This window comes from Ambystoma mexicanum, chromosome 14, assembly GCF_040938575.1.
Source record: "Ambystoma mexicanum isolate Mex_15411 chromosome 14, UKY_AmexF1_1, whole genome shotgun sequence".
In the NCBI taxonomy this organism is placed as follows: Eukaryota; Metazoa; Chordata; class Amphibia; order Caudata; family Ambystomatidae; genus Ambystoma; species Ambystoma mexicanum.
In genome coordinates, this window is record NC_090940.1 from 296813249 (window position 1) to 296839507 (window position 26259).

The following is a 26259-nucleotide window of genomic DNA, read 5'->3' on the forward strand; positions in this document are numbered from 1 at the left end:
ACCCCGACTTCCTCAACCACGCAAATCTGCGTAGCACAACGCTTGCAGCCACGGATCTGCTGATACTATCAGCAGTATCAAGTTCAGACTGGAGACATTCCCCCATTGCCTCCTTCCCGTCTGACTATATTCAGGAAGCCTTCCCTTTCCTCGCCTTCCGGAATATGATCAGCCACCGCCGAAATACAGTCCCACAGGGTATGGGTAATCCTGGCTAGGGTACAGGTGACATTTGCCGACTTAAGTGCCATACTGCCTGACGTGAAAACTTTACGTGCCCAGGCATCAATTTTTTTATCCTCTCTATCTGGAGGGATAGTTGGATAAGCAGTTTGTTTTGAAGTAGATGCTGCCTGAATGACTAAACTCTCTGGAGCTGGATATTTATTCAAATATTCAGGATCCATTCCAGCTGGTCTATATTTCCTTGGAAAAGTGCTATCTGCAGCAGCAATAGTCTCTGGTTTCTCCCAGTTTTTCTCCACAGTCCTTTGAAGGGCCCTGTGAAAAGGGAGAACAGGATCTTTCTGAGGTCCCTTGACGATTATATCCGTCATGTCATCTTGTTCAGAAATGGGTGAAGTATTATCGCAACCCATATATTCAACTAACCTGGACATAAGACCCCTGTGCCCAGCATCTGCATGCTCTGCAGGATCAGGTTTGGCGAACTCCAATTCTGGGGATGTGTCAACTCCACTGGCAGAATGTAGAGTATCACTCGGGTCTCTCATTCTAGATTCCTGGTCAATAAGTTCCTCAGGAACTTGTCTTGTACCATAAGTAACTCCCAAAGGAGTAACCTCGTCTTCTTCTGAAGCAGACTCTTCATAAATTGCTGACATAGATTTGAAAAAGTCTGACCTGGGCAAATGAGTGAATCTCCTTTCTTCCTCTTCCATCTGCTTCGAAGGAATTGGAAATCCTTCAAAGTTGTCGAAGGGGTCTTCGAAGATGACTTCAGTAATGGCGTTGAGGATGTTTTTGGCTTTGGAGTCGAAATTATCGACGCCAAGGGCGTCGACGAAGTCTTCGACGACTTGTGTTTCTTGTATGACACTGGAGAAGTGCTCGACTCTCAAAGAGTCTTCGACGGTTTTATGTCGACTCGAGTTCTTTTGGATTCCTCGACGCTACCGGTCTTTGCCATGGTAGCCTTGGATTTCCCTTTGTCGTCCAATGGAGCGACTTTAGGGGTATGGCTTTTTCGAAGATCTTTCGAAGGGGTCGGGGCCGCGTTCTCAAAAACTTCCATCAACTTTTTGCGGAATTCTTCCCACTTACTGGGAGAATCTGATTTAGTCGGACAACAAATTTCTTCGGTCGACTCTGAAGAAGATGATGATGAGGGAGATCTATGTCTCCTCTTGATTTTTTTTGATGATGACGAAGAGTGTCTCGATCTACTCCTAGATCGAGATCTCTTTGAGTGCCCATGGCGATCCGATTCCTTAGAATCGGACGCTTTCTTGTGTCTTTTTGACGTAGCCTTTTTTGAGGCCTCCCTCCCCACCGACAGTTTACCTCTCCTCTCACAAAGAGCTTTCTCGGTCATTGATTGGCAGGACCCGCAGTCGTCGGTTCGGTAACTGGAACCGAGACACCAGAGACAAATCTGGTGGGGATCGGTGATCGACATCTTAGACCCACAATCTGCACACTTGTTGAACCCAGTCCTGGGTGTCGAAGGCGTTGAAGATGACATTTTCTTCACAGAAAATAGAAGTGCGCCGTTCTCGATAGCGAAGCGATTGGAAAAACGGAACTGAAGCAACGGGCGCGGCTCGAGCTATTTATACCATCGGTGACGTCGACAAGAGTACAGAGTTCGTCGAGGGACAATCGACGCCACGATCTCGAGCACAGCGCCCTCTGCCAAGAATTTTTTTTTCCGAAGCAGCGAAGCTGCAGATAACGAATTATCACAAGATGAGGAATACGTGGGAGGACAATCCATTGCCAGGCCCTGGGTGGAAGTGAATACAAAGAAAGAGAACTGTGAATATAGGAACGTAGAATACCTGACTTGGCAGGGGAGCATTCCAAGAAGAGGGGTACTGAGAATAGGGTGTGGAACCCTCAACCTGGCTTGGCAAATGTGTCTAGGCCATTCTTCCCTGTTGCAGGACCTGGGAGTCAAGTTCATCAAGTAAAGAAAGTCTTGTTTCAACTGTTAAAGACACAGATATTCTTTGGAACTTTTGTTTTGAACTATAAAGCAGTTCTGTAGATCATTTCGGATAAAGCTTGATAGACTCTGGGGAAAGAGAACCACCACTGTGAGTGCTGTGGAACTTTAGTTTGCTTTTGTACATCTTTTGAACTGCAAAGCTGTGATGCAGGTCAGCGGCCAAAAGACATTTCCTGTGTCACATTATATTAGGTTTAGCTTATGAGGGATAGGTTAGGATTTGGACAGAGGACGGCGAACATTATTTGGGAAATTATTTATGTATTACATTGATATAGCACACCTAACCCTTAGGCATCTGAGCGCTTGTACTTTAGAATATGGTGCAACCTGGGTTGACAAGTAATTGAAACAAACAGTTGGATAAACAATGTTCTATCTATCCCGCAAGAACACCACCCTGACCCTAGCAGGAGTACCTAACCCTAGATGGATAGATAGAGAGGAAGATGTCCCTCAACTTAACTAATTGTGTGGGTATTTCAAATTTCATCAGGATTGTTTTTTCTTTTTTCACAAAAAGAGCAACCAGCACAACACAACCTGTAAGCTACTGTAAACAACAAGACTAGTTATTAGATCTTGTTTTGAAGAGTTAATTAGCTGGCATGGACATTTTTTGCCGTGGGATTTCTGTAAATTCTTTATTCACCCTGGGGCATTGAATTTGCCACATGCTACAGGTTGTGTTTCTTAAAATGATCTGTAAAAATGTGTCCCCATCTGCATGGGACACCTTAAAAGGCTCACGTAATGTATGTTATGGATGGGATTCTTCTATTGTGGTATCCCCCTTGCTATCAGGGATATCTAGGTGGCCATGGGAATACCCATGGCCAAGAAGGTCGACCGGTTTCGATGGTTATGTACTTATCACCATCTTCTTCAGGAACGTTGCTATTTTCTGTAATAATTTGATCTTCCAGCTTGCATCAAAGTAAGGCAGTGTGAACAAGCTATTCCGTCGCCTGTGAGTACACAAAAATGCAGGAACATGGGATGTAAATAAGCCCATGGTTCGGTCTGGCCGGCTGTATACAGTCTTGCTATGAGAACATTGTTAGTAGACAAAATAAATCAAATTCACAATAACGCACAGGGGATATGTGTTGCCACTCTACTTCGTGGCTGTGCACCAGTACTGGTCCCCAAGGGGAAAGAGGGGCAAAGGGGAGTGGGAAAAAGGGAGTGAGGGAGGTGAGGGAGTGCAGGGAACAAGAGTACCTGAAAGGATACCATCAGGGGCTTCCTCAAGGGAATATAGCTGGATGTGCCTGAGGATATGGCAGTACGTGGTGATCACCCCAAAGTGACTCATGCTTGCTTACATCCCATGCCATTGGAGCATGCCTGTAGTATATTATACCTGTATACCTGCAAGAGCCCACCTGCTAGGCCATCGTGTGTGAGGTGCGCGGCCCCAGACCTCCGTAGATTATGGAAGAGTAAATGCTCAGTATGCAGGATGTTCATCAAGCTTCTAAGGCCTGTAGTAGCTCATCTAAGAGAACAAGGTGTCCGTCTTATAATTTATCTAGACGACATCATTTTCATGGCCCAGTCGCAAGAACTAGTTCAGAAACAGACCAAACTAGCCATAAACTTGCTACACAGTCTCGGTTTTCTGATAAACTGGGAAAAGTCAGTTGTTCTTCCATCCAAGAACTTGGAATTTCTGGGCTTTGTAGTGGACACCCAGAATTCTCAACTTCGACTCCCATCAGCCAAGATCCATTCTACCAAAAGGGAGATACGCAGGATCTTGTAGAAAGCCCTGTTCTCTGTTCGAGAACTGGCAAGAGTGATAGGGTTATTATCCTCCTCCATCGAGGCAATATTTCAAAGCCCCCTACACTATCGAGAATTACAAAGATGGAAGGGCCAGCACTTAAGACAGTCTTTCTTACTCTCAACTCCTGATATTATCTCCTCAAGCGAGGACAGAACTCAACTGGTGGATCACTCACATGGAGGCCTGGAACAGCAGAGCCATTTTCGATCTGCTCCAGATATCATCATCGAGTCAGATGCCAGTCGCTCCAGATGGGGAGCAAGATGCAGCTCCATAGCTACAGGAGGAACTGGTCTCATCAAGAACTGGAACTGCATATCAACTGCCTAGAACTGCTGGCAGGCTCATTTGCAGTACGCTCCTTTGCCAGAGGCAGAGGCAGAGCGAGTTGCTGTATCTTACTAAAAATTAACATTTCCACAGTAAGGTACATCAACCATCTGGGTGGCACCAAATCAAGGCCTCTAGCAGAATTAGCCAAGGATTTCTGGCACTTCTGTCTAGAACATCGATCTCAGTTACAGCGGAATATCTTCCCGGCCTCACAAATGTAATGGCAGACTGGTACTCCCGTCACTCCACAGATTACAGCGACTGGAGGCTCGACAGAGGAGTCTTCCTACGCCTCCAGGAGACTTGGGGTCCGATGTCCATAGATCTCTTCGCCTCCAGACTCAATACTCAGCTACCAATGTTTTAAAGCTGGAGACCGGATCCAGCAGCAGCGACAACAGACGCTTTTCTGCAACGATGGTCCCAGGGGATACACTATGCCTTTCGCCCATTCACCACGATAGCGAGGACCCTGGCGAAGGCCCGTCTGGAACATTCGGATTTAGTCCTCATAACACCAGTCTGGACCTCTCAGACCTGGTATCCAGTTCTTCTGGAACTTTCCTCGGATTCTCCAAATTACTACCCCGATTTCCGGATCTCCTACTAGATCCCTCGGGGCAGAGACATCCCCTTCTTCTCAGCGGTTCTCTGACCCTGGCAGCATGGAGGATTTCAGGTCAAGATGGAGAACTCCAGGCATGTCCCGAAGGGCGATCAGTCTCATCGGGGAAAGCTGGGCTCCTACCACCCTTAAGAGGTATTCCAACTCTTGGGGCGCCTAGAGCAACTGGTGCCGCAGAAAAGGATTACATCCAGTTTCAGCACCTGTAGAGGAAATCTTGAATTCCTTAGAGTCTCTAGTAGAAAGAGGGCTTGCCTACAGGACAGTGAACCCATATCGTTCAGCGATCTCTGCTGGCCACAACCTTGTTGAAGGAGTACCAGCAGGAGAACACCACCTCGTCCGCAGATTACTAAAGGGCGTCAGATAGTCCCGCCCACATCCCGCTATGACAAACTTTGGGACGTTTACAAAGTATTGAATCTTTTCCTGTCATGGCCACATAATGAGGAGCTATCACGTACAGCCCTAGCGGGCAAACTTACTACTCTACTCGGTCTCCTGCGGGAGAGTCTCTGACGTCAGAGCCCTTGACCCAGTGGGTAGAATTTTTTTCTCCTGACGGCATCGTATTCCACATACGTAGAAGGATGAAATGTAACTCTAGGGTGATCTCTTACCCTGCCTTCAAGGACCAACCCAAGCTTTGTCTGGTTAAATGCCTGAAGGTTTATGAAGAAAAGACGGCCCCTCTTAGGGCCTCCCCCAACGGGCAACTACTGATAGCTCTGCGTAAACCGCACAAACCGGTTTCCGCACCAACTTTGGCACGCTGAGTGCACTGGACACTAACTCAAGCTGGAATAGATACCCAGCACTTCGGAGCTCACTCTGTGAGAGGAGCCATGGCCTCCAAAGCCTTTCAGGCCAGAATTTGACTAGAAGACATCATGAGGATGGCAGACTGGGCAAGCAAATCAGTATTTAAACAATTCTACTTGAAACCGGTAGATCAGCCGGCATCTATTGTGGTGAGTAAGCTTTAAACAAGCATAGTGTGAGCCTCCGGTCTTGACATAGAATAAAGATTTTCCATAATAACTTACTAGAAAGTCTTAATTCTATTAAAGACACGGAGGCGAGCATGATCCCACCCAAAGAGAAAATAATACTGTATCACTCTTAATTGTGACTGAATATATTAACAAATTGTTGAAAACTTAAAAAGGAAATAATTGTATTCTGTCAGAATAACTCGCTTACATTTTCTCCCACTCTGATAAGGGACCTAGGGTTGTAATATACATGAAGTAATTTTACTCTCTCTCTCTCTCTTTTCTTCGACAGCGCCCGCTGACAAATCCACCTGATCAGCAGTTCGACAGTTTTACCAGCTTCAACTTACTACGGACAGCCAAGTTCGCAGCCTCGAAAGAGGAAGTTACATCATGTTCAGGACTGTTTATGAAGGTATCAGGCTACCCATTGGAGGACTCAGTCCCATGTTGATGACTCATTGGTGACTCTGGGGAACTCTGGGAAATGGAGTCTGTCTTCATTCAGAACCCACGGACATATTGTTATTTCATGTTTTACTTGTTATATTGTATGTTTAGTGCACCCTTTTTTCTATGCTTTACACATACGATATCTGGTGCACAAAAATACCTTGCTGCTGAGCCTTTCTTTAATGTGTTAATAAAGAAAGAGAAGCATAATGCTCGCCTCCGTGTCGTTAATAGAATTAAGACTTTCTACAAGTTATTATGGAAAATCTTTATTCTCAAAGGCACTGAGGAAGTACTCTGAACTTTTAATGCTACTAATGAAACAGACTCCAGTGAAGGTGTAGGGTGAAACATCTGCACCATTCCTGATTCATAAGAAACACTTTTCTACGCTCCTACTGTACATGGCTGAAATGAATTGCTTGTTGCTGATGTTCACATCCGTCTCTTTAATAATACAAAACTAAATCTAAAAAAAAAAGATAAACAAAAATAACTATACTATAATGCAACATTAGAGATTGTTTGACATTAATAGCTCCAAACTGATACTCACAGAGGGTTTGGACGGAGTGCTTCCTCTTTCACAGAACTTGGATTTTCCTCCTCTAAGGGCAGCTCTGCATTCCCCCACGGAGACGGCGGTGTAGGACTTGGCAGTTTTATTGGATCAGTGGCTTGCTCAGAAACCGGGGGTGTTGGTGTTGCTACACGAGGAGGTGTGGATGCAGGTGTTACAGCAGGAGTTCCTACAACACTCTTGTCATCTTGGATTTTTGGTTCTATAAACAGAAGAAATTGAAGATAGGAAACAAGTTCAAAAATACATCAGCAGTTCAAAACTGCAACTCAAGAGAATTAACAAAATTCTTATGCAGAATACAATGTACTATTCGCATCAAAGAGGAAAAATGAGCATGCCGTTTCAAATAAAACTAAACTGGAAAATTGATGAACCTCGTCATAAACTCCTGGAAGCCTGCTAGACTTCGGGTCCAAAAAATGTGAGTTTTATGGGCCCGTTGAGGTCATATTCCCTAAAGTGGATGATTCTGATTTCAGCCTTTGTCACGGAGGTTGGTAGGGAGAAACAAAATGACCAAACAACGTTGTTATGGTTTCAATCTTTTATTGGACAAAACACAGTGTCTAGGCAATGAAAACCAAAACTGGGGTCCCTCCAGCACCAACAAAAATACAACCCAATTCCTGCCCAATTGTCAATGTCTGCTCTTCCTTCTCAAATATCCAGGTGAAAAGTTCTCTGGGGTCAGCTACCTAGATGCAGGCTTCTCCGGTCCCATATAGCTTCTGATCCTCTCTGAGAGGATACACTAGAGCAGATCAGTGGCATGTGTCATGGGTTAGGAGGACACAGACACAATATCTAAATTGGGCCAGATAAATATCTGTCATTCTGCGGCCTCCCCTTTGCCTTTTTATCTTCTGGTTTATTCTTAGGGGTTCTCCTTTTAACAATGTTCTTGCAAACACAAATATCTCTCTTCCTCAATGGGTCTCTTTTAGGGGGCTTTCCTGAAATAAGAATGGTGGGTCTGTTTTATTAGCGCCTGTAACTCTTTCCAACAGTCACTATATCTTAGACTCAAATTCACAAGACTCTTCTCCTTAATGTTTTTCATATATGCTCTCCACCTTCTTCCTCTTATTGTTTAAGGGTCAAGGTGTTGATAAACTGAGGTTTTTCCACTATTCAGAATGCTTTAATACATCCCGTTTGTCTTGTTTTAATTCACTCAACACTTTTATTACACACAGTGCACCTTATCACTCTTTATTAAGTGGCTTATCCACGTGTCTTCAAGTAACTTTCCGTGAGTTCTCCCCAGGGTGCTTCTAACCCCAAATGTCTTTCTCCTCTGCGTTAATACTTCACACACATCAGGATTCTTGAATATTGGCACTCTCTTGGGATCCTTGGTCGGCTTGCTCGACCATCCGTTCGCTTTGATTTGTTACTCGCCTTTCGCTCGGCATCCTTCTTGGATGCCGCCTTCACTGAATAGTGGTCGCTGAAAGCTGCCGATACTCTCAGCCCTGCTGGTCTTGGCGTCGTTGTACGGGGGCCTGCCCCAACACAGGATGTCCATGGTCATGCCACCACTTTGGACGCTGCTTGCTCGTCCATTCGGACACCGGTTTCCGAGCTGTCAACCTCCCCAGCAAACCTGCGTCTCTGATGGGGTTGCTCCGCTTACAGGAATGGTGCGGCTTCCGCAGCCTTGCTTGGCTCCACCTCTCCAAGGAGCTCTGATGCAAGAAGGCATCCCTTGCGTACCATTCTATCTCCTCCTTTCGGGCTTCCTCTCCTACTTTCACAGTGATTTGTTCTTAACCCCTCTTCGTCCCACGGCTTGCTTGCGCCCACCTTGTCTGCATCACAATGGGAGCAAGACACATTGTTTTTGATATAAGGCAGTTCCATATATGCAGAAAACGTGTCTTCCAAATAGAGTTTCCATACGGAATGGGGGTCCTTGTCTGTTAAGTGGGAAAAACTCCATGTTAGGTCCCACTTGCCCAGACCCCTAGAGAAAGCCTTGCGTATCTGGCTCACCTCCCTAGCTTCACAGGGGATGGCTCACGCCTGGGGAGAAGGGGCAAAAACTCCTGATTTGTCACATACCCTTCCCCTTAAGTGTGTGACTTCATCAGGTGTTAATGGGAATCTGCTGAGGAAGTCGACATTCCCTTGTTCCTTTCCTTTTCGGTGTTACACTGAGAAATAAAAGGGTTGTGAATCTAGGAACCATCTCATTACTCTTGGGTTAGTATCTTTCCTCGGGCTCATCCAGGTCAAGGGGGAGTGATCAGTAATTAATCTAAATTTCTGCCCCGTCAGGTAGTATTTTAAATGGGCAACAGCTGACTTTATTCCAGCAGAACACTCTTTCCTAGAGAACATTCTTATGCCACCGTGGAGTTGGAGGCCTTGGCAATCAAGAATGTGTTGTTTAATGCGGTCATGTTCTTGTGACAATACTACACTCAAACTGATTTTGGAAGCTTCGGTTTGTAGTAGACATTCTCTACTAAAGTCCAGCATCTTAAGCACAGGCTCCTGGCACAGTATGTGTTTTAGACCTCGAAGATGGCTTCACCCCTCTTAATCCAGATCAGTTTTTCAGTGAGGTTAGCTGCAAAGGTGGAATAGTTGGGTATAAATCGCTGATAGTAACCCATCAGTCCAAGAAATGCTTGTAGATCCCTTATGGATTTGGGAGTTTGTGTTTGCCGGACGGCTTTAATTTTCTCAGACTGTGGTTGAATCAAGCTATTGCCCACAAAATATCCAAGATACTTGACAGACTGTGCTAGATGACATTGTCTGGGGTTAGTCGTTAAGCCAGCTTTCCTTAAATCACGAGCGATTTCATAGAGATGATGTACATGCTCTGGCCAGCTGTCATGTGATTTACAATGTAGCTCAGATAGGCTCCACAGAAGGCTCAGTAAGGTTTTAACAGTCCATCTATAAGCCGCTGAAATGTGGCAGGGACTCTGTGGAGGACAAAGAGGAGGACATTGAATTGAAATAAGCCCTGAAGCGTAGAGAAGGCGGTTTTAACTCAACTGACTGGATTCAATGGTACTTACCAACATATTTTAAGGTTGAGTGTTGAAATATATTTGGCGATAACTAATTTCTCAATCAACTCATCTATCCTTGGCAATGGAAAATGGTCAAAAAGGGATAGTAAGTTTAATTTCCTAAAGTCGATACAAAATCGCCAGGACTGGTCAGGTTTGTCAACTAACATTATCGGAGAGGACCACAGACTTTGAGAGGCCTCAATGATATCGGCCTTGAGCATTTCCTCCATTTCGGTCTTAATTTTCCTCCTGGCCTTAGGGATTCTATAGGGCCCCGAGGTTAATGGTATCCCCTTCGGTGTTCGAATATAATGGAAGAAGTTGGTAACCCTACCCGGCCTTTCCGAAAAAAAAAAGACTTTGGGGAATTGGGATAATAGGTCACTAAAATCTTCCTGATGGGACACTGGTATTGAGGGGGGAATCAACTGGTTCTCCAGGTCTGAGTCAGTAAGGAGGGTGGCCATAGTGATCATGGTTGTTTCTCTAGGTTCTACCTTCCACTCTTTCAGTAGGTTTACATGATATACTTGTTTTCTGACATCGGTCAGGTTGTGATACCAAGTAATTTAGGGAACCATACCACTTAGATCCTTTTTGGTAGGTCAAATGGTCCTAGTTCTCCGCCCAACATCTGAGGACGAAATTATTTCTATCAACAGCGTGTTTGTTATAGGTGGCCCTTTGAAGTTCTTTGGTATGGCTTTCTATTTTTGGGGGGGGTCTGAGAAAATAGGTACAATAGCCTCCTCGCTCTACTCACGTTTCTTGTAACATATCAAAAACATCCCAGGGTTCTCTCCCATAGTGCAACTCAAATGGGGAGGATAGCTCAGGGGCAAAGCACTCGCCTTGGAAGCAAGACTATGCAGAGCAACTCAAGTTCGATCCCAGGGTCTGTGCTTAGAAACCTCTGGGTATTAAGCGAGCACAAGAGGGTGGAGCGACCTCTGACGGGCCCATGGGATCAGAGCCCACCCTCAAGCACCTTAAGACAAGATAGCTGCACCTTGAGGAGGATGGGGTGCAGGATTCTCTTACTCCAACACCAATCAATAAGGACAAGTCAATGGTTTGGCAAAGGGAAGTCAGTTTAATGACAAGTACAAAAAACAGGGAAACAAATGGAAATCAACAGTGATGCGATCGCCCGTCTCGCTTCAACACCCAAATTATTCGTTCAGACAGCAAGTTATAGCATTTTTTCGTCATCGTTGACGTGTTACACTCATAAGTTTTTCATGCAATTCTATTGGTCGGAATAGGTAATTTAAGTATAGGTACTATATCTGTATATGGTAACAGAGTGTGAGGATTGGATAATTCTTATCGAGTGGGTGTCTACGCCCATCCCGCTACATCACTAGTGATCGACGTCACTAAAAGTACAATGTCTCATTGGTTCTACTTACTATAGGACCCTAGATTATTTGGTCCGTTGTGATTGGGTAGGTTACACCCCTAGGCATAAATCTCCACTTTAATTAGCAGCATGCAGAATGGACACCGAGATGCGGTGTCCCCAAGATTCACCCTACCTCCCTTCCATCAATCAGCGCTTTAGGGCTATGTATCAATTAATTGGCAGAGGAAGGCCTTGAAACTGTAGCTTCTTATCAGGAGAAGTTATGGCATCCTGTGGGTTTGGATGACATCAGACATGGGTAGCTCTTTGTGCTTGGCTGGTCCCGTGTCAGTTCACTGTGAACCTGCTTCATTCTCCCTCTATTTGTGTATTTGATTCTTCCTTTAGCCTTGCCACCTGGCTGGGCCTCCTTATCTCGACCTTCACTGGCTGGCTGCTATGCTCTTAAGTTTCATTTCTTCGGAGTTGCCGCTCTCCTCCCTTCCTGGAGTTGACCTTGATTCCCCAGGCATGAGCCGAGTTTCGATTCTGCTCTTTTCGTCTTGCTTGAGCTAGTATATGAATCCTGGCCTGTTTGTCCTCCACCATCCAGGGCCTAATTCTGCTTTTATAAAATGGAGTTGCACTTGTATAATGTGCTTCTTGAGGTAGATATATATAGTTGGCGCGTGCCGCTCAATCCTTCTGAGCATTGCAAGCAGTAGAGTTTCCTTAGCTTCTTGCGTTCCAAGCCTATTTACAGGCATTTAGCCAGTTGCATATTTTCATCCTGCTGTATGGTTACATTTTTTCATATTTCAATATTGTCTCTTCTTCTATGTCCATTACATCCTTATTCATATCATTTCATCGTTATGTGTCATCGTTGGGTTGTTGTTTCGTTCATATGAACGTCTGTCCGGGCCATTGTGTCGTCACCATTTGCCTTCAGTTAGGGCCCTTTGGGTCTCTTCAGGGACAGTTTGTAAGTAATCAGCTGTTTGAACGGTTGTCTCAATGGGTACCGTGCAGCCCATGGTTGTATGGTTATTGGCGCCTCATTAGGTATTGCTCTTCTAATGGGTACTGGACAGAGCCCCATTGTGTCTCTGTTGGTTTATTTGCTCCTTATACGTCACATATCTTGGCGAGTATGCTCCTGGTATCTCAAAATGGGTGGCTGGAGTGCAGGCCATATCTGGGACCTCCTCTACAAGCGCATTATAACCAAATATATATCTATCCCAAGGATGCCCGAGGGGTCTTGTGGACCGCAAATAAAGCCCATGGTATCAATATGTCCCAATTTTCCTGTCTGTTTCCACCAGCTTGTGTAGGATTCTTTTCAGCGTTTGATTAAATATCTCGGCCAGTCTGTCTGGAGATGATAGATGGATATCCACAAGGTTTTTAATATGGATTAACACTTAACTCCTGCATTAGATGGGACAAAGGTAGTTCCTTGGTCAGTCAAGATCTCTCTCGGGAATCCTACTCTCGAAAGGAAGAGCATCACATGTCTTAGTATCTGGTTTTAGTATCTGTTGGTTGGTGTTATTACGGAGGGGAAACGCTTCAGGGATTCGGATGGCACAGTCCACAATTACTTGGATGTTTCAAGTGGGCCAGCTATGTCCCATGCTATTCTAGAGAAAGGAGCCTACATAATCGGCAGGGGTTGTAAAGACATTGGGAGAACTGGGATGGCTCCAGTTTTCTGGCAGCTGTCACACCCCAAGACATCATTCTTAACTTCGGTGAAGACCACAGGCCAGTAAAATCTAGGGACTACCTTACTCTGGGTGTTTCCAACTCCTTGATGAATGGCCATCAAGTGTGAATGTGCCAACTCTAACACGATTCAGTGATGGCTCCTGGGAACCACTGGGTCCTTGGTACGCGATCTTTCCCAATGTCTCCCCTATATACGAGGCCCTTTATCAGAAAGAAAAAAGGACCAGTTTGGCTGTGTTCATTTTCTTCTGGGATAACCCTATCAAAGGCCTTGCCAAGCATTGGATGATTTCTTTGGGAAAAGGCAAGATCGGGCAAGATCCTCAACCTCTGCTCTGGGGATCTCTTCAGAGGGGTTTGTCTGTTTTCCTGAACACCCTTGATCCTCTTTCTGTTTCTCCCAAACTTTCTACCTCCCAGGGATGGGGAAACAGTGCCTGTTCCAAAATTCCCTGGGACATTTTCTCCCCCTCATTAAAAGTATAGGGTTAATTCCCTGGGTCATGCAACAAAACCTTGGTTTTGCCTCTACAGTCAGGATCCATCACACCCGCCATTAAATGCAATACAAGTTTCCAGGCGAGTCCTGACTTGGAGGGGAGTCTAATATAGATATCCTGGGGGTGACAAAAGACTTAGCCCAGTAGGGATTAAGTGTCTCTCATTTGGAGGAATCAAAACTTCTCTTACACTATGTAAATCCAAACCTACCGACTGTTCAGTGGCCACAGTAGAATCTTTAGCTTTTACGGTTTAACTTGGTAAAAAGCATGGATCCAAAATTTCTATCAGGTGGTTGTTATCCCACTTCTATCACCATATGGGGTGGGTTAGAAGACATAGACATAAGGTGGACATGTTTACTTATTTTATTTAAATGATAAGGAAAAGCAGACCTAACTCTCCCTATCGCTATTGGGTAGTTCCCTGCCTCACTTACTAAACTAACAGTGCTGGTCTGTCATCAGGAAGTCAATAACGGAAATGTCCTCTGTCCAAACCTATCACGATCCATCCCTACCAGTAATAACTGATAAATAAACTGGGCCAAACAAATGTCATTATCCGGCCTCCCCTTTGCCTTTTTATCTTATGGCTTATTCTCAGGGTTTCTCCCTTTAACAATGTTCTTGCAAACACAAATGTCTCAATTTCTCAATGGGTCTCTTGTTTTTTTTGTTCTTGAAAAAAGACCGGCGGGTTCGATTTATTAGTTCCTGTAACTTTTCTAACAGTCACTATATCTTAGACTCCAATTCAAAAGACTCTTGTTCTTAATGTTTTTCACATATGCTCTTGTTAGGAAAGATTGCATATGGGTATGTAATTTTCCCTCCATGTATCAAACCCCAAACGTTTTGCTGCTGTTTAGACACCACTGACTTTGCCAGAGAAGCACAGCCTTCAGCAGTACTCCTCTGGGCTTTTGCTCACTTTTTATGGGGAAACCGACATGCTCTTAAGACAGTCAGTACTGGGAGACTGTTTCCCTTAGTCCTTTTCTCATGGCGCAACTTTTGGGCAACATGTAACAAGTGTGCAATGTATCTTACCATACAGCACACTTGGGTCTATAGTAATTTCCAAAGGCCCTAGAAAATCTTGCTGGACTTTTTATGAACTGTACAGATGTGTCATGGACAGGTCTGGTGGCAGCTATCGTTTCGCATTATTTTTAACCCTTTCCTGCCATGTTAACCACGTTAACCGCGTTTGGCACAAATAGATGTCCTGGCTCCAAAATGGCCATGCCACAAGGTTCTTTGTCCTGTCCTTTGGCCATCTTGCCCCTTCACCTGGGCCAGTCCTTATTTGGTCATGCATTTTCCCGCGAATCCCAATGCTTTCGCGGGCTTCTGCATGCCTGGTGTGTGTGCCTCCAGGATGTGGGCTGGGATGTCTGGTCCCAATACACATCCTGGGTGCCAGAGAGTCTGGAGTGTCCTGAATGCCTGAGACCACTGTGGTCTGTGATTGGCCCACGTATGGAGTGTGTGTTTGTGAGCAGATCTCCCATTGGGTCCTCTCCGTTTTGGCGCAAAGGGAACTTTGGATAAGAGGAGGCTGGAAACACCACTACCAGGTCGATCTCCTGAGTTTTCACTGAACAAAGGATGGAATCCAAGTATCCTGCAACTATGAAGCTGAGTCGAGGAACCGCTGGTGACCCACTGGAAGGTTTGGCACCCTGAGCCCGCTGTCGCCCCGTGGGACCCCTCTGCATCTGGTCGTCCTAGAAGGTCTGCGAAAACGCTTCGACCCATTGGAATAGTGGGACCAACTATTCTCGGCACCTTCACCAAAACCTGCAAGTAAGCTTTCTCGGAAGTGTCCCTGGGCCAACCAGTGGGCTGAGCAGCTTACACAGGACCTTTGCTCCGTCTCCCCCGTTGTTTCGAAGAGGCCCTCGAAATATGGTATACTGCTAGCTCTGGGGCCACGGCACCCTCACACCGAATTTCATACACTTGGCATTCCCAGGTCTGAAGTGAGACGAGTGCGCCCGGACCGGAGTAAGCGCGGTTACCGTGTTGCCCTGCTGCGGCAACATCCTTTGCAAGTCCACTGCATTTGTGACCCTCTTGCCCCTAAACCCTGCTGCAGTGAAACTGGGGTGATTCATCCACCCGGAGCGGAGAAATTGTCACCGTCACTCAGGAACTAAAAAGGTACTAAGACGTCCTTTTTGCCGCCGTTGAACCTGCAACCGAATTGGACTAACCTGCAGAAGATTGGGTCTCCTTGCCTCAGGGACCGGTGAGTAATCTTTACCCCCAACCGGTGGCCCCTAGCGCCAGAGCCCAATTTTATGCACAAGTGGCCCCTGGGGGCCCCTCTCCTGTCCACTGCTATTGCAAACTAGCGACTCCATCCCAAACTCTCGAACAGCCTCTGCCTTCAAGTGGAGGTCCTTCTTGAATAGTGGGAACCTATTCTTCATCGCCTTTAGCAGCTAGGGAAGGTGGACGAGACCCCTGAAGAGACCCTGTTTTGCCCATTGGAACAACCGCGTGCATTGGCATACATGTACTATTGAGCACAAGGCTCCGCTCTTCTTAGGGCTTAGGCTGCCTCTTAGGTGAATAACTGATGTTGAATTGGGCCTAAAGATTAACAGCACTGCCAGTTTCCTTCCCCTCTAGGTTGTTAACATATTTGGTGCAGTCATCCCGTTAGACCCCCCCCTGGTCTTATATATATATATATATATTGTATTGAGTGTGATGCATTGGTTTACTTAGTGTTACTGTGATTCTTTGCTATGGTCTATGTTACAAAGGCCTTGTAATAAATGGGACTATATTTTTAATATAACACCTGTCTGGAGTAATTTGTAAGTGTCCTTGCTCTGTGTGCTCATTGAGGTCCTTCAGTCAACCTCACCCCTCCTGAGACTTAGTCTTGACTGCCTGCCATAGCTACCCTGATTGGTCTGGCTTGTCCAGAGGTTACCCTGTTCCAAGAAACTAGGTTGGCCTTCTGAACCTCTGCCCCTCCTGGGCAGAGTTCAGAAATCCTTCTTAACAGCTCTCCACCTTCTTCCTCTTATTGTGTATGGTTCAAGCTTTTGATAAACTTTGTGGTTTTTACACTCTTGGTAACACTTTAATATATCCTGTTTGTGCCTTATCACTCTGTATTAAGTGTCGAGTTAATTAAAACAAACAGTGTCTAGCAAGTGTGTTATCCACTTGTCTTCAAGTAACTTTCCTTGAGTCTCTATGGAGTGCTTTAAAATGATGCTTCCATGAGGATAGGTAGGTGAGGCCACTAAATAGTCCCCCTAGTGGTGGTAATATGCAGGAGGATGTCGTGGAGAGAGGCTTCTCTCCTGGGATAAGGATGCGATTGGGAGGCACACTCCTCTAAACCCCATCCCGGTAGGCTGTAGGTAGGACCTGAACCTTATGGGTCGAAACTCATGTCTAAAACCATGCGTTACTGTGAAACATCGAACTACCCTGATGGTTAAGGTCCTGAGATGAAGAAGCTCACACGAACGCTACAAGAGAGCGGAAAAAACACTGGAACAGCTGTAATCAATGTAATGGACGTGACATCAGGGCAGACCCTACTATATCAGGGTATCAGAAACAAATGAAGGCAGAAGGGCACCAGGAAGGATACCAGAGATAACTTGAGAGAGCAGTCGAGGTGGAGAGAGAAATCGGGAATCCGAGGGCGATCAAAGCCGAGGGAACGCACGAAGGTAGGCCAAGAAGGTCGAGCAAGAGACGTGGAGGGTGTGGTTCAAGGGAACGTACAAGGATGTCTCGCAGCCCGACAGGGTTTTGGCCGTGGAAAAAGCAGAAACGAAGAAGGGAAGGTGTCCCGTATGGAGGCCGAATGCCAAACAGTATACAAATGAAAGCTGCTGGCCAGTGGGTGAGAGGCAAACCAAACGAGATAAGGAGTGGCAGAACACCCCGGTTGATCAGAAGTAGAGTGTTCATAGAACGCAGGGAAAGCATCATACCGTCGGCCAAGAGTCAGCACTACAAAAGGACAGAGCTTGGGTCTCGTGGCGTGATCTGTAGTGGGTGGACCAGGTGGCCCAACAACTGTGCCGAAACCGCTAACCTCATCCGTTTGCAGAGCTACGTAAACAAACGTAAACAGTATCCAGAGAGGAGGTGGCTGGATGTTCTTTACAGGGAAGGCAGGTAGAGTCCCTGGTTTGCTTCCCGAAAGCCGGCTGTATAGGGCCCAAGAAATGAACCCCGACGAGAGTGGGAGAAGGTGATAGACTGTCGACCGAAATCCTACCGACCCAGTGAAGCATTCCGACCCCAATACAGGTTTATGAGGGAGCGGACAAGCTGTTTAAGAAACTCTTTAGACATTCCATGAAACTTACGTCAACAAGGGAGAACAGTGAATAGTATGAACTGAGAACACGTACCTCCGCAATTGAGAAGATACATTGTCCATGAGCCCAAGAATTAAACTCCCTTAAACGCCACAGAAGGGGGGTTATCTTATCGACCCTGGAAAGTACAACAGACTTGCGAGTTAAACGGGTTGGAGGACCGGCTATAGTTAATACTCTCCTTCTCTATTCAAACATTGAATAGCTGGGGAAGCCCCTGCCAAAGTAGAGAATCACAGTACACAACCCAGAATCGTCTAGTGCCGGTCCATTGAGCCATACCCCAATCATCTTCTGTCGACACCACAGTTACCCACTTCTGTTTGGTCAATGCAAGATCCTGCAGACAGTCCTGTCTTTTGAGCTCATTACCTTAACCTTGCCTTCCTCAAAACGAAGAAAACCGTTAACCTTGTCATTTTCTTTGAGTTTAAAAATCCAGGAAAATAGAAAAATGCTTTGAGACTGCAAATTATAAAGAAATAAAGAAAACCAGGAACCAATGTGTGATACAGTTACCAGTCTGGTTCCATGGGAGTGTGGTACTGCAGAGAAGGGAGTTCCGGGGAACAGCTTCATCGTCCCAGTGAGCGGATCGAGAATTGTGCAAAACCGACAGATTGTAAAAACCTCCATAAAGGAGCTACAAAGCTTTTTTAGTACTCTGAGAGACATTGGGCAAACAGCTAGGAGAAAGGAGTCATTCTCCTAGCCCAACAAGAACTTTATACAGCTGCTTATTTTCTGTTGGGTTACAGAAAAACCCAGAACGTTTGTGGAACTTTTGTTTTGAACAACCTGAGAGGTGTTTGTGTGAGTCAAAACAAAAATGCACCGCCCCAGTCTCAAAGGCTCCTATTCTTTCCCTGTCACTGCAACAAAACACCATAAAGTCCAGCTACTGTTCGTAATCCAAGAGAATGACTCTTCTCCTTGATCTGAAGTGTTCAGACTTCCTGGCGAGCACCAAAATGTCTTTAACTTAGGTAGGGAACCCCCTTCAGAGTTAGGGATAGATGGGTTTGGTTTTAATTTAGTAAAAGTCGATAGCCACCACTATTGCACCACTTGGTCAGTCTCTTAATTCCTGGTCACTACAGCTTCTAACCTTTCTCCTCTGCATTAATACTTCACACTCATCATGATTCTTGATATTTCCTCTGATGTCTGAATGACTTGGGTTTCTCTTCCTTTATTACGCTTATGACTAATCATCCCAACTCGGTCTTCCTGGCAGCCTCCTGCCACTCTAGCATACCCTGGTACCTGTTTTCCTCAGGATTATACTTGCGAGGCTTGGCACTCGCTCGAGTTCCTTGGTCGGCGCTCTCGACCATCCGTTCACTTTGGTTCCTCGCTCCCCTCTCTCCAGTCTGGTTTCTCACTCTGTTCTCGTCAGAAATGCTTCTTGACTGCCACCTTCACTGTATGGCAGTCATTGAGAGGTGCTGCTGGTCTCGGCTCATTTAATGGGTTCCCAGCCCACCACAGATGTCCGTGGTCACGCCACCACTTAAGACGCTGATTGCATGCCCACTCAGACAACGATTTCCCCGCTGTCCGCACCTCCAGCCGGCCTGCTTCACCGATGGGGTTACTCTGCTTCCCAGAGTGCAGCAGGTTTAGCAGCATTGCTTGGCTCCACCTCTCCAAGGTGATCTGATGCAAGAGGGCTTTGCCTGTATACTGTTATTTCTCCTCCTTTCAGGCGTCCTCAACCAACTTTCATAGTGATTTGTTCTTAAAGGGGTATGCCCCTCTTTATCCCACGGTGTGCTTGAGACAGCATCGTTGGCAGTAAGAGGCATTGTTTTTGATATAAGGCAGTCCCATCTATGTGGAAAACATGTCTTCCAAAGGGCGTTCCCCTTGGGAATGGGAGTCCTCGTCACTCCCGGTGAGGTCCCATTTGCCCAGACCCATAGGGACGGTCTTGCACAGCAGGTTCACCTCTCTATCCTCACAGGACAGGGGGGTGGCCTCCCTCGGGAGTGTTAGGCAGAAACCTGTGCAGTTCCCTTAGGGACCACTGCAAAATCTTTAAGACTACAGGTGTTAGCAGTAAACCCAATTGGTAGCAGTCTGCACCACCCAGATTTACCTGGTAGCTGTGGCTGAGCAGTCAGACTTCTCTCAAGAAGAGTTAAGCAGTAAACAGAGTATACACAATAGGGCCAAAAATACAGTAGCACAAGCAAACACTGACCAGAGCTTTGGTATAAGTATATAATTATTTAAAAACACACTTGTAAAAAATACACTGGCACTAATATGTCAAGCAAGTTCAAACACAGTCACTAGAAATACATACACCTCCCTAATTAATTATTTGACAAGTCTAGGTTAAGACACCACTTATTTAGCAAAACAGAGGTGAGCGCGTAACCATAGATGGCGCTCCAATAATTTGTTTAAAAAGGGAGAGAAAAGGCAGAATGGGAAAATCACACAGTACCAACACTTTTAAAGAACCACAGCAAGTCAAGAAAGGCAGGGTCTAATGTAGAGCAAAAAGTTCATAGGCCAGGCCCACTCTTGGAGAGAGCAAGGCGGAATGTGCCCAAGATCACACAGTGGAAATGCACTCAAAGTCTTTGCAGGAAAGTCAAAAAGAGGTTGGATCAAGTTAGAACGGTAATGTTAATGGGTCCGAGGTCACCCCAGGATAGAGAGTCAAGGATTAACGGGACACCTTGGACAGTCTGTTGCAAGGGAGACCAGGTGGGACACAGTACCTGAAATGGTGAGAAAGCTCCAGCGGGGGCAGTTCCTGGCAGCGGTTGCAAGTCGGGGCTTCTGTCCGGGGAAGAGAAGATCTCGACGTGGAGGAAAGCTGGAGGTCGTTGCACTGCCAGGGAAGAAACCAGCCGCGGAGTTTCCCGGTTAAAAGGTACTACCCTTTTATTCGCGGTAGCAGTGAAGCGTGGCTATCCGGCCGCCGGGGTGCTTGGCACGGGCGATTCGACCACGAGACGATCCAGGAAGGCAAAAAAGCGAACTGGTTGGTCCCACCAGCTCAAAGGGAAGACGACTCTCCTGGAAGACGATCTTCTCTGTCGTTGGGAAACTGGTGAGTTTCGTACAGCAGGGCTCCACCGGTGGTGTCGTCGTTGTAGATGGCTCAGCTTCTCCCCTCTTCCGATTCTTTAGGTCCTGTGGCGACTTCTGATGTTCCAGTCCCCAAAGCCCTGCTTGTATGCAGAAAAACCCCCATTCATCAGCCTAGCTGTCAATCAAACATGCTAAGTGGTAAACCAGGCGGCTCACCACTGAGCCAATCACACAAGAGTGTGACTTGAGTTGCCAAGGCAACTCAGTCCAGGGTGCCTATTCCCCCCCCTCCCACACATTCTGTAGACCCAGACAGAGTGGCACCACTTTTGCAGGCTTCTGTGCAGAAGCCCGCCAAAAGTGGAACAAAGGGCTCGACTTGGGTTGGAGTTTCAGAGGCGAACACAGATGCCATTTTAAAACCGAGTCCTGGCAAAAAGACCCAACCGTGGAATAAATATTAAATAAATAACCCAGCGGTATCTTTAACATTGCACCAAAAAGTGATGCGTTTAAAATGAATGGGAAAATCCCATAGGAAATATTCCGGGGGAATATTTTGCGTGGTAACCACTGCCACCAGCCAGAAACTCGTCAAGGGGGGGACTGGACAGTGCCCCCTTGGAAAACAGACCCAGGGGCAATCGAATTACCCCTACCAGTACTTCCACAATATGATGGTTTGTACTGGTTCTGTTCACAATTTAAGACTAGTAAAGTCAATGGTGGCTTTACAAGCCCTGGGAGACAGTAGTCAGTCCCAGGGTATGGAGTCTATGTTTGGGGATCACTATGACACCCCTGTGTCACTGCACTGAGGGTGCTGTGTAACACATATACCAAAAACACATGAAGCCCTATGGAGTAAAAGACCCCATAGCCCATAAAACACTTTACAAAGTCAAAGGACATTCTCAAATCATGCCTAAGAGTGGGAGAAAAAGAGTCTCACTCTTAGCAGGAAAAAATATTAAACCCCAAAAAATCCAGCAAAGCTGCTGGGGGACTCACTAGGTTTGGGAAATTAGCCTTAACAGAGAATTATCCCTATCAGGGAGAAGGGCTGAATACTCCTTGTTTGTTAGGACAGTTTTTCTGAAGTCCAACTAAGGGCTTAGTAAAACCATACAACTGAGGCAGTACAAGACTCCACTCTTAGTATAAAGCTGTACCACCTGAGTATAGTACAGTGAGCAAAAAGCATGTGCTGCAAACTCATCTCAGAACTGGTTATCATGCCATGTTCCTTCTAGAGAGGAGTGCCTGCTACCTTTTTTTGAAACCACCTGAGTATAGGGTAGCGTAGACAGAGCAGCCAGGCTCATTTTAGGAGGGAGAGAGGGCAGTAGACACAGTACAAGTGAAATTGTAATACAAATGATCCAAATAAACACTGAAACACTATGTATTGTAAAAATAAAGGATTTATTTAAACACAGGTAGGCTCAGACAAATCTAGGGATAAGTAATTACTAAAACATTATAAGAAAACACAGTATAAAACACAACACTATAGTTGTAAGCACACAGACCCAAGTATAAACCTGATTTGGAACACCTAACAGTAGTTCTAGGGAAGTCAAAACCTTGTTATACACATTTTGTATAGGTCAAGCCTATTCTTTGGGAGTAAAAAAAAAAAACAATGGTTACTTTCAGATTACATTCAGTAATACAAGGGCAGTAGGCCCTTCCAGTTGTACAGTGACTCTTGGAACAAATCACAAACAGTCAACTGGACAATATACTTTTGGTGAATAGTGAAACACTTATCCTAGGTGCAGTAAAAACCTATAACTACTTTTGTCATAACACACTGTTATACCAGGTGAGTAAAACCTAAGTATGTAATATACAATTACAGATGCTTTTGAAATCAGGGAACCCCAGATTGAGGTAAGCAATAACTCTGGTAACTTATTTTGGATGGCACACAGCTAACACAAGTTAAGTAAAACCCACATACTTAAACTTCACAATGAAAGGGAAAGTAAAACCCAATGTCCCACTTTACTGAATAGTTATTCTAGGTAGGCAACAACCTAATGTAGACTTATGAAGGACAGGCTAGCAGCAAGTCAGGGGAAGCAAGACCCAGTTGGGGGACACTCATACAATTACCCTACAGGAATAATCGAGTGAAACCAACACATTACTTTTGTAAAGAGGCACAAGCTAATCACAGGCGAGTAAAATACCTTCACATCGTCTTCCTTAGCCACTGTTTTGCCAGTCTAATAGAAGGTAAAGATGTTAACCATACTTTTAAGAATAGTGCATCACACATTCAAGATCATTAAGAACTTTTGTAACTGTTCACTCTTAGAATTACAGTTACCAACCAACTCTTTACAAGTAAGTAAAACACTTGATTTCTTTTCTAGGCAGAAGTCCCAAACCCTTCAAAGTCTTTCCCATATTCTTGGAGCATGAGCGTTCTCAGTGGCTGAAGGTGGGGGTCACTAGGACTAGTGACCAACAGGCAGTGTTAGAATAAGTTTTTTAGTATCAAAAGTCAGAGTTCCTTAGGAAAACTGGGCAAACAGGTGAGTACTTTACTTTTAGAGTTAGAAGAGGGTCCAGGGGCTTCACAGAAGACACCCCAGCAGGATTCTAGTAGTGTAACTGGGTGCACTGGACGAGGGACCTCCCAATCACAGAAAACACCCCAGGACTACACAGAAATCCCAAAAGGCTTATGGTAAGTATATACCCAAGCCAACACAGTACCTCAGCAATGAAGAAGAGATTGCAGCAGGAGAACTACAGGGTCTGCAGCCAAATACCCAGTCAGTGGATTCCTTGTCCTGGAGACTGAACACAAGACCTCAGAAGGGACTTTGCAGCAGGGATCGATGGAGAAGGCTCTAAGCAAGGTTTCCCTCGCGACTGAATGCAGGTCTGCGGATTTGGCAACTTTTCAAGGATTACAGAAGACAGAATAGCACAGTTGAATGATCGTCGTTACAAAGGTCCAGCACTCTTGTGAGGGGACTTTTCAGACTCAATTCGTGTCTCTAGAGATACACTAGTATGCCCACGAAGTTTAAACGAGATTCGGAAGAGTGGCTGGAGTTCCCAGGGAATCATCTCCACCGCTTTTCCTTCGTCATCCTCTTCGGTTTTCTATTCCAGTGGTCGACATGACTTCAGCTTCCAGGTTTCCAGTATTTATCAGGAACTACAGCACAACCTCTGCATTCTCTCCCCACATTTGACAAGAAAGGGGCGTCTAGTTTTCCAATCAGGATAGCCAGCCCCCCACTGGGATTTGTCCCAGTTGAAGCAAGGCGTAACACAAACGAGGGGGAAGTTTTGGACTCCTTCCCCACTTCCTGTGCTTACAGACTTACCGGAGCCTACGCGGGGGGTGTCCAGGGGACACCCGCCGAAGACAAAAATCACACAAAGGAATTTCCCACCCTGGATGTCAGGGGAAGGAACAAGAAACGACAAGAAACACTAAAATGGCAGAAAAAGACGACAAGGGCCATTTTGGTAAAATGAGCACCCTTAGGTGCCTTTACTGCAGCTGTGATCACAGCCCGCGGTAAATGTGCACCAAATTAGTAAAAGGTATCACTGCCGCCAGCCATTAAAGGTAAGCTTGTCACTAACAGAATTGTAACAGCTTTAATGTGAAAGGGGATACAATAATTCTCCCCAGCACTCCACTTAAGGTGGGGTGTGCTGGTTTCACAGAATAAAATGTAAAAGGGATCCAAAGATCCTTTCTGCCCTTGGGAACTGTAGTTCACTCAAGGTTAGCACAAGCAAGTTAGATGGGAAGCCCCTAGGGCAACCCAGCAACAACAGGCATTTATTGCCAATAAGTTGTTAAAACACGATAACTTTAAAAAGACACTATGGAGAGTCTTAATAACGACACCCATAAAAAGAGTTAAAGATAGGTGAGTGTGGAAAAAGGTTCCCACTCACTGAGGTATTAATGAAAAATATCCCACTAGAAAAGCAAAAGGTTCTGGGGTTGAACCAGAAAAGGAAGATTTACCAGCTCTGTGGAAATCTTACCTAACGCTCCCGATTCGTCACACATGGAAACCTTGGGGCAGGTTAGGCCATGCCTGGCTCAACATCACCTATCTACAGTGTGCAGTAGCAGCTAGAGTGTTCCAAGTGCTAAATGGGATTGTCACAATAACTGATCTCAGGCCCAAATAACATGACAGACTCAAAGAATATGGCAAAATACTACTTATACTTTATTATCAATTCAATAAAGTAGGGAAACCGGGCGAGCAAACCAAATCGCAGCTCACACACTCGCAACGCATTTCAATGACACAAAAGGCTCTATACCTCTATGTATGTCATCTATGATGTCATTTTATGTACAAACAGTAAAAACCTATCGGGCGGAGGGATTGGTTAAGGGAACATATATACCTACAGTTCATATGGGTGTTAGTAACATCATTGGTTGCCACTTATAAAGTAGGCACGCATTGAACCACCTCTAGCTACGTAAAATACAGATAGTAGCAGAACAGCAGCGGTTTGGCTTCTGCAACAACATATAGTCCACCATTACATAGGCCTTCATGATTGGTTGGCACTCTCTTCTAACCTTGGACATTCGACTCGTTAGCAGCACATAAGCAAAATGAAACCCTGGTGCAGGGAACAACATCAGACAGCTGCCCACTTGGCTAATTAACCTACCATCTCTGATCAGTTAGGCCCTAAACCCAGGCTGACCTGCTGACTGTCCTCTTCATCCGAACTTTAAAGAGAGTGAAGGTACATCGCTATCTTCGTCTGGAGCTTCATGAATAGGCCTGAATTCCTGGTCTTGCACCACGTGTGAGGAGACCATGATTTTGTCCATTCTGTCCTTCTATTTAGTGTTATTTGATTCAATAATACTGGGTGCTATTAATCTCCTCAGCCTTTGGAGCCTTGGTTGCTCTGTCTTGCATATGCTTCATGCATCTTTAATTGTACAATACTTGGCACTCACAAATGTTCACTCCTTTGCTTAATCTAAGAGAAATATGTCCTGCCTACATGACCTATCCTCTTTTGACTCCTTTCAAGCCTTGAAGTTGCCTCTTGCTGCAGCATCCTTGATGCTAAGCCAAACAAACAATTTTTCTTGCACAAATTTGTATTCCAGTGCCCGTCAGCTCTAAAGCCTTGGTCTTTCTCCTTCGGGCTTCTCGCTAACTATTATACGTAGCCAACGTCCATTTTCTCAACATGGCTGCCTCACCCCCATTATATTTCCTACTCCA

The 26259-nt window shown here is 45.5% G+C and overlaps 1 protein-coding gene across 2 annotated transcripts in view; it reads right to left on the reverse strand.

Annotated features, from left to right (window-relative positions):
• Positions 1–26259, reverse strand: part of KIAA0586 (KIAA0586 ortholog) — a 2241463-nt gene that overhangs the window by 635894 nt on the left and 1579310 nt on the right. For both annotated transcript variants that reach the window (XM_069637413.1, XM_069637412.1), the window contains exon 24: positions 6946–7171. In XM_069637413.1, coding sequence (XP_069493514.1) covers positions 6946–7171 — 226 coding nt within the window. The remainder of the gene's footprint in view (positions 1–6945; positions 7172–26259) is intronic.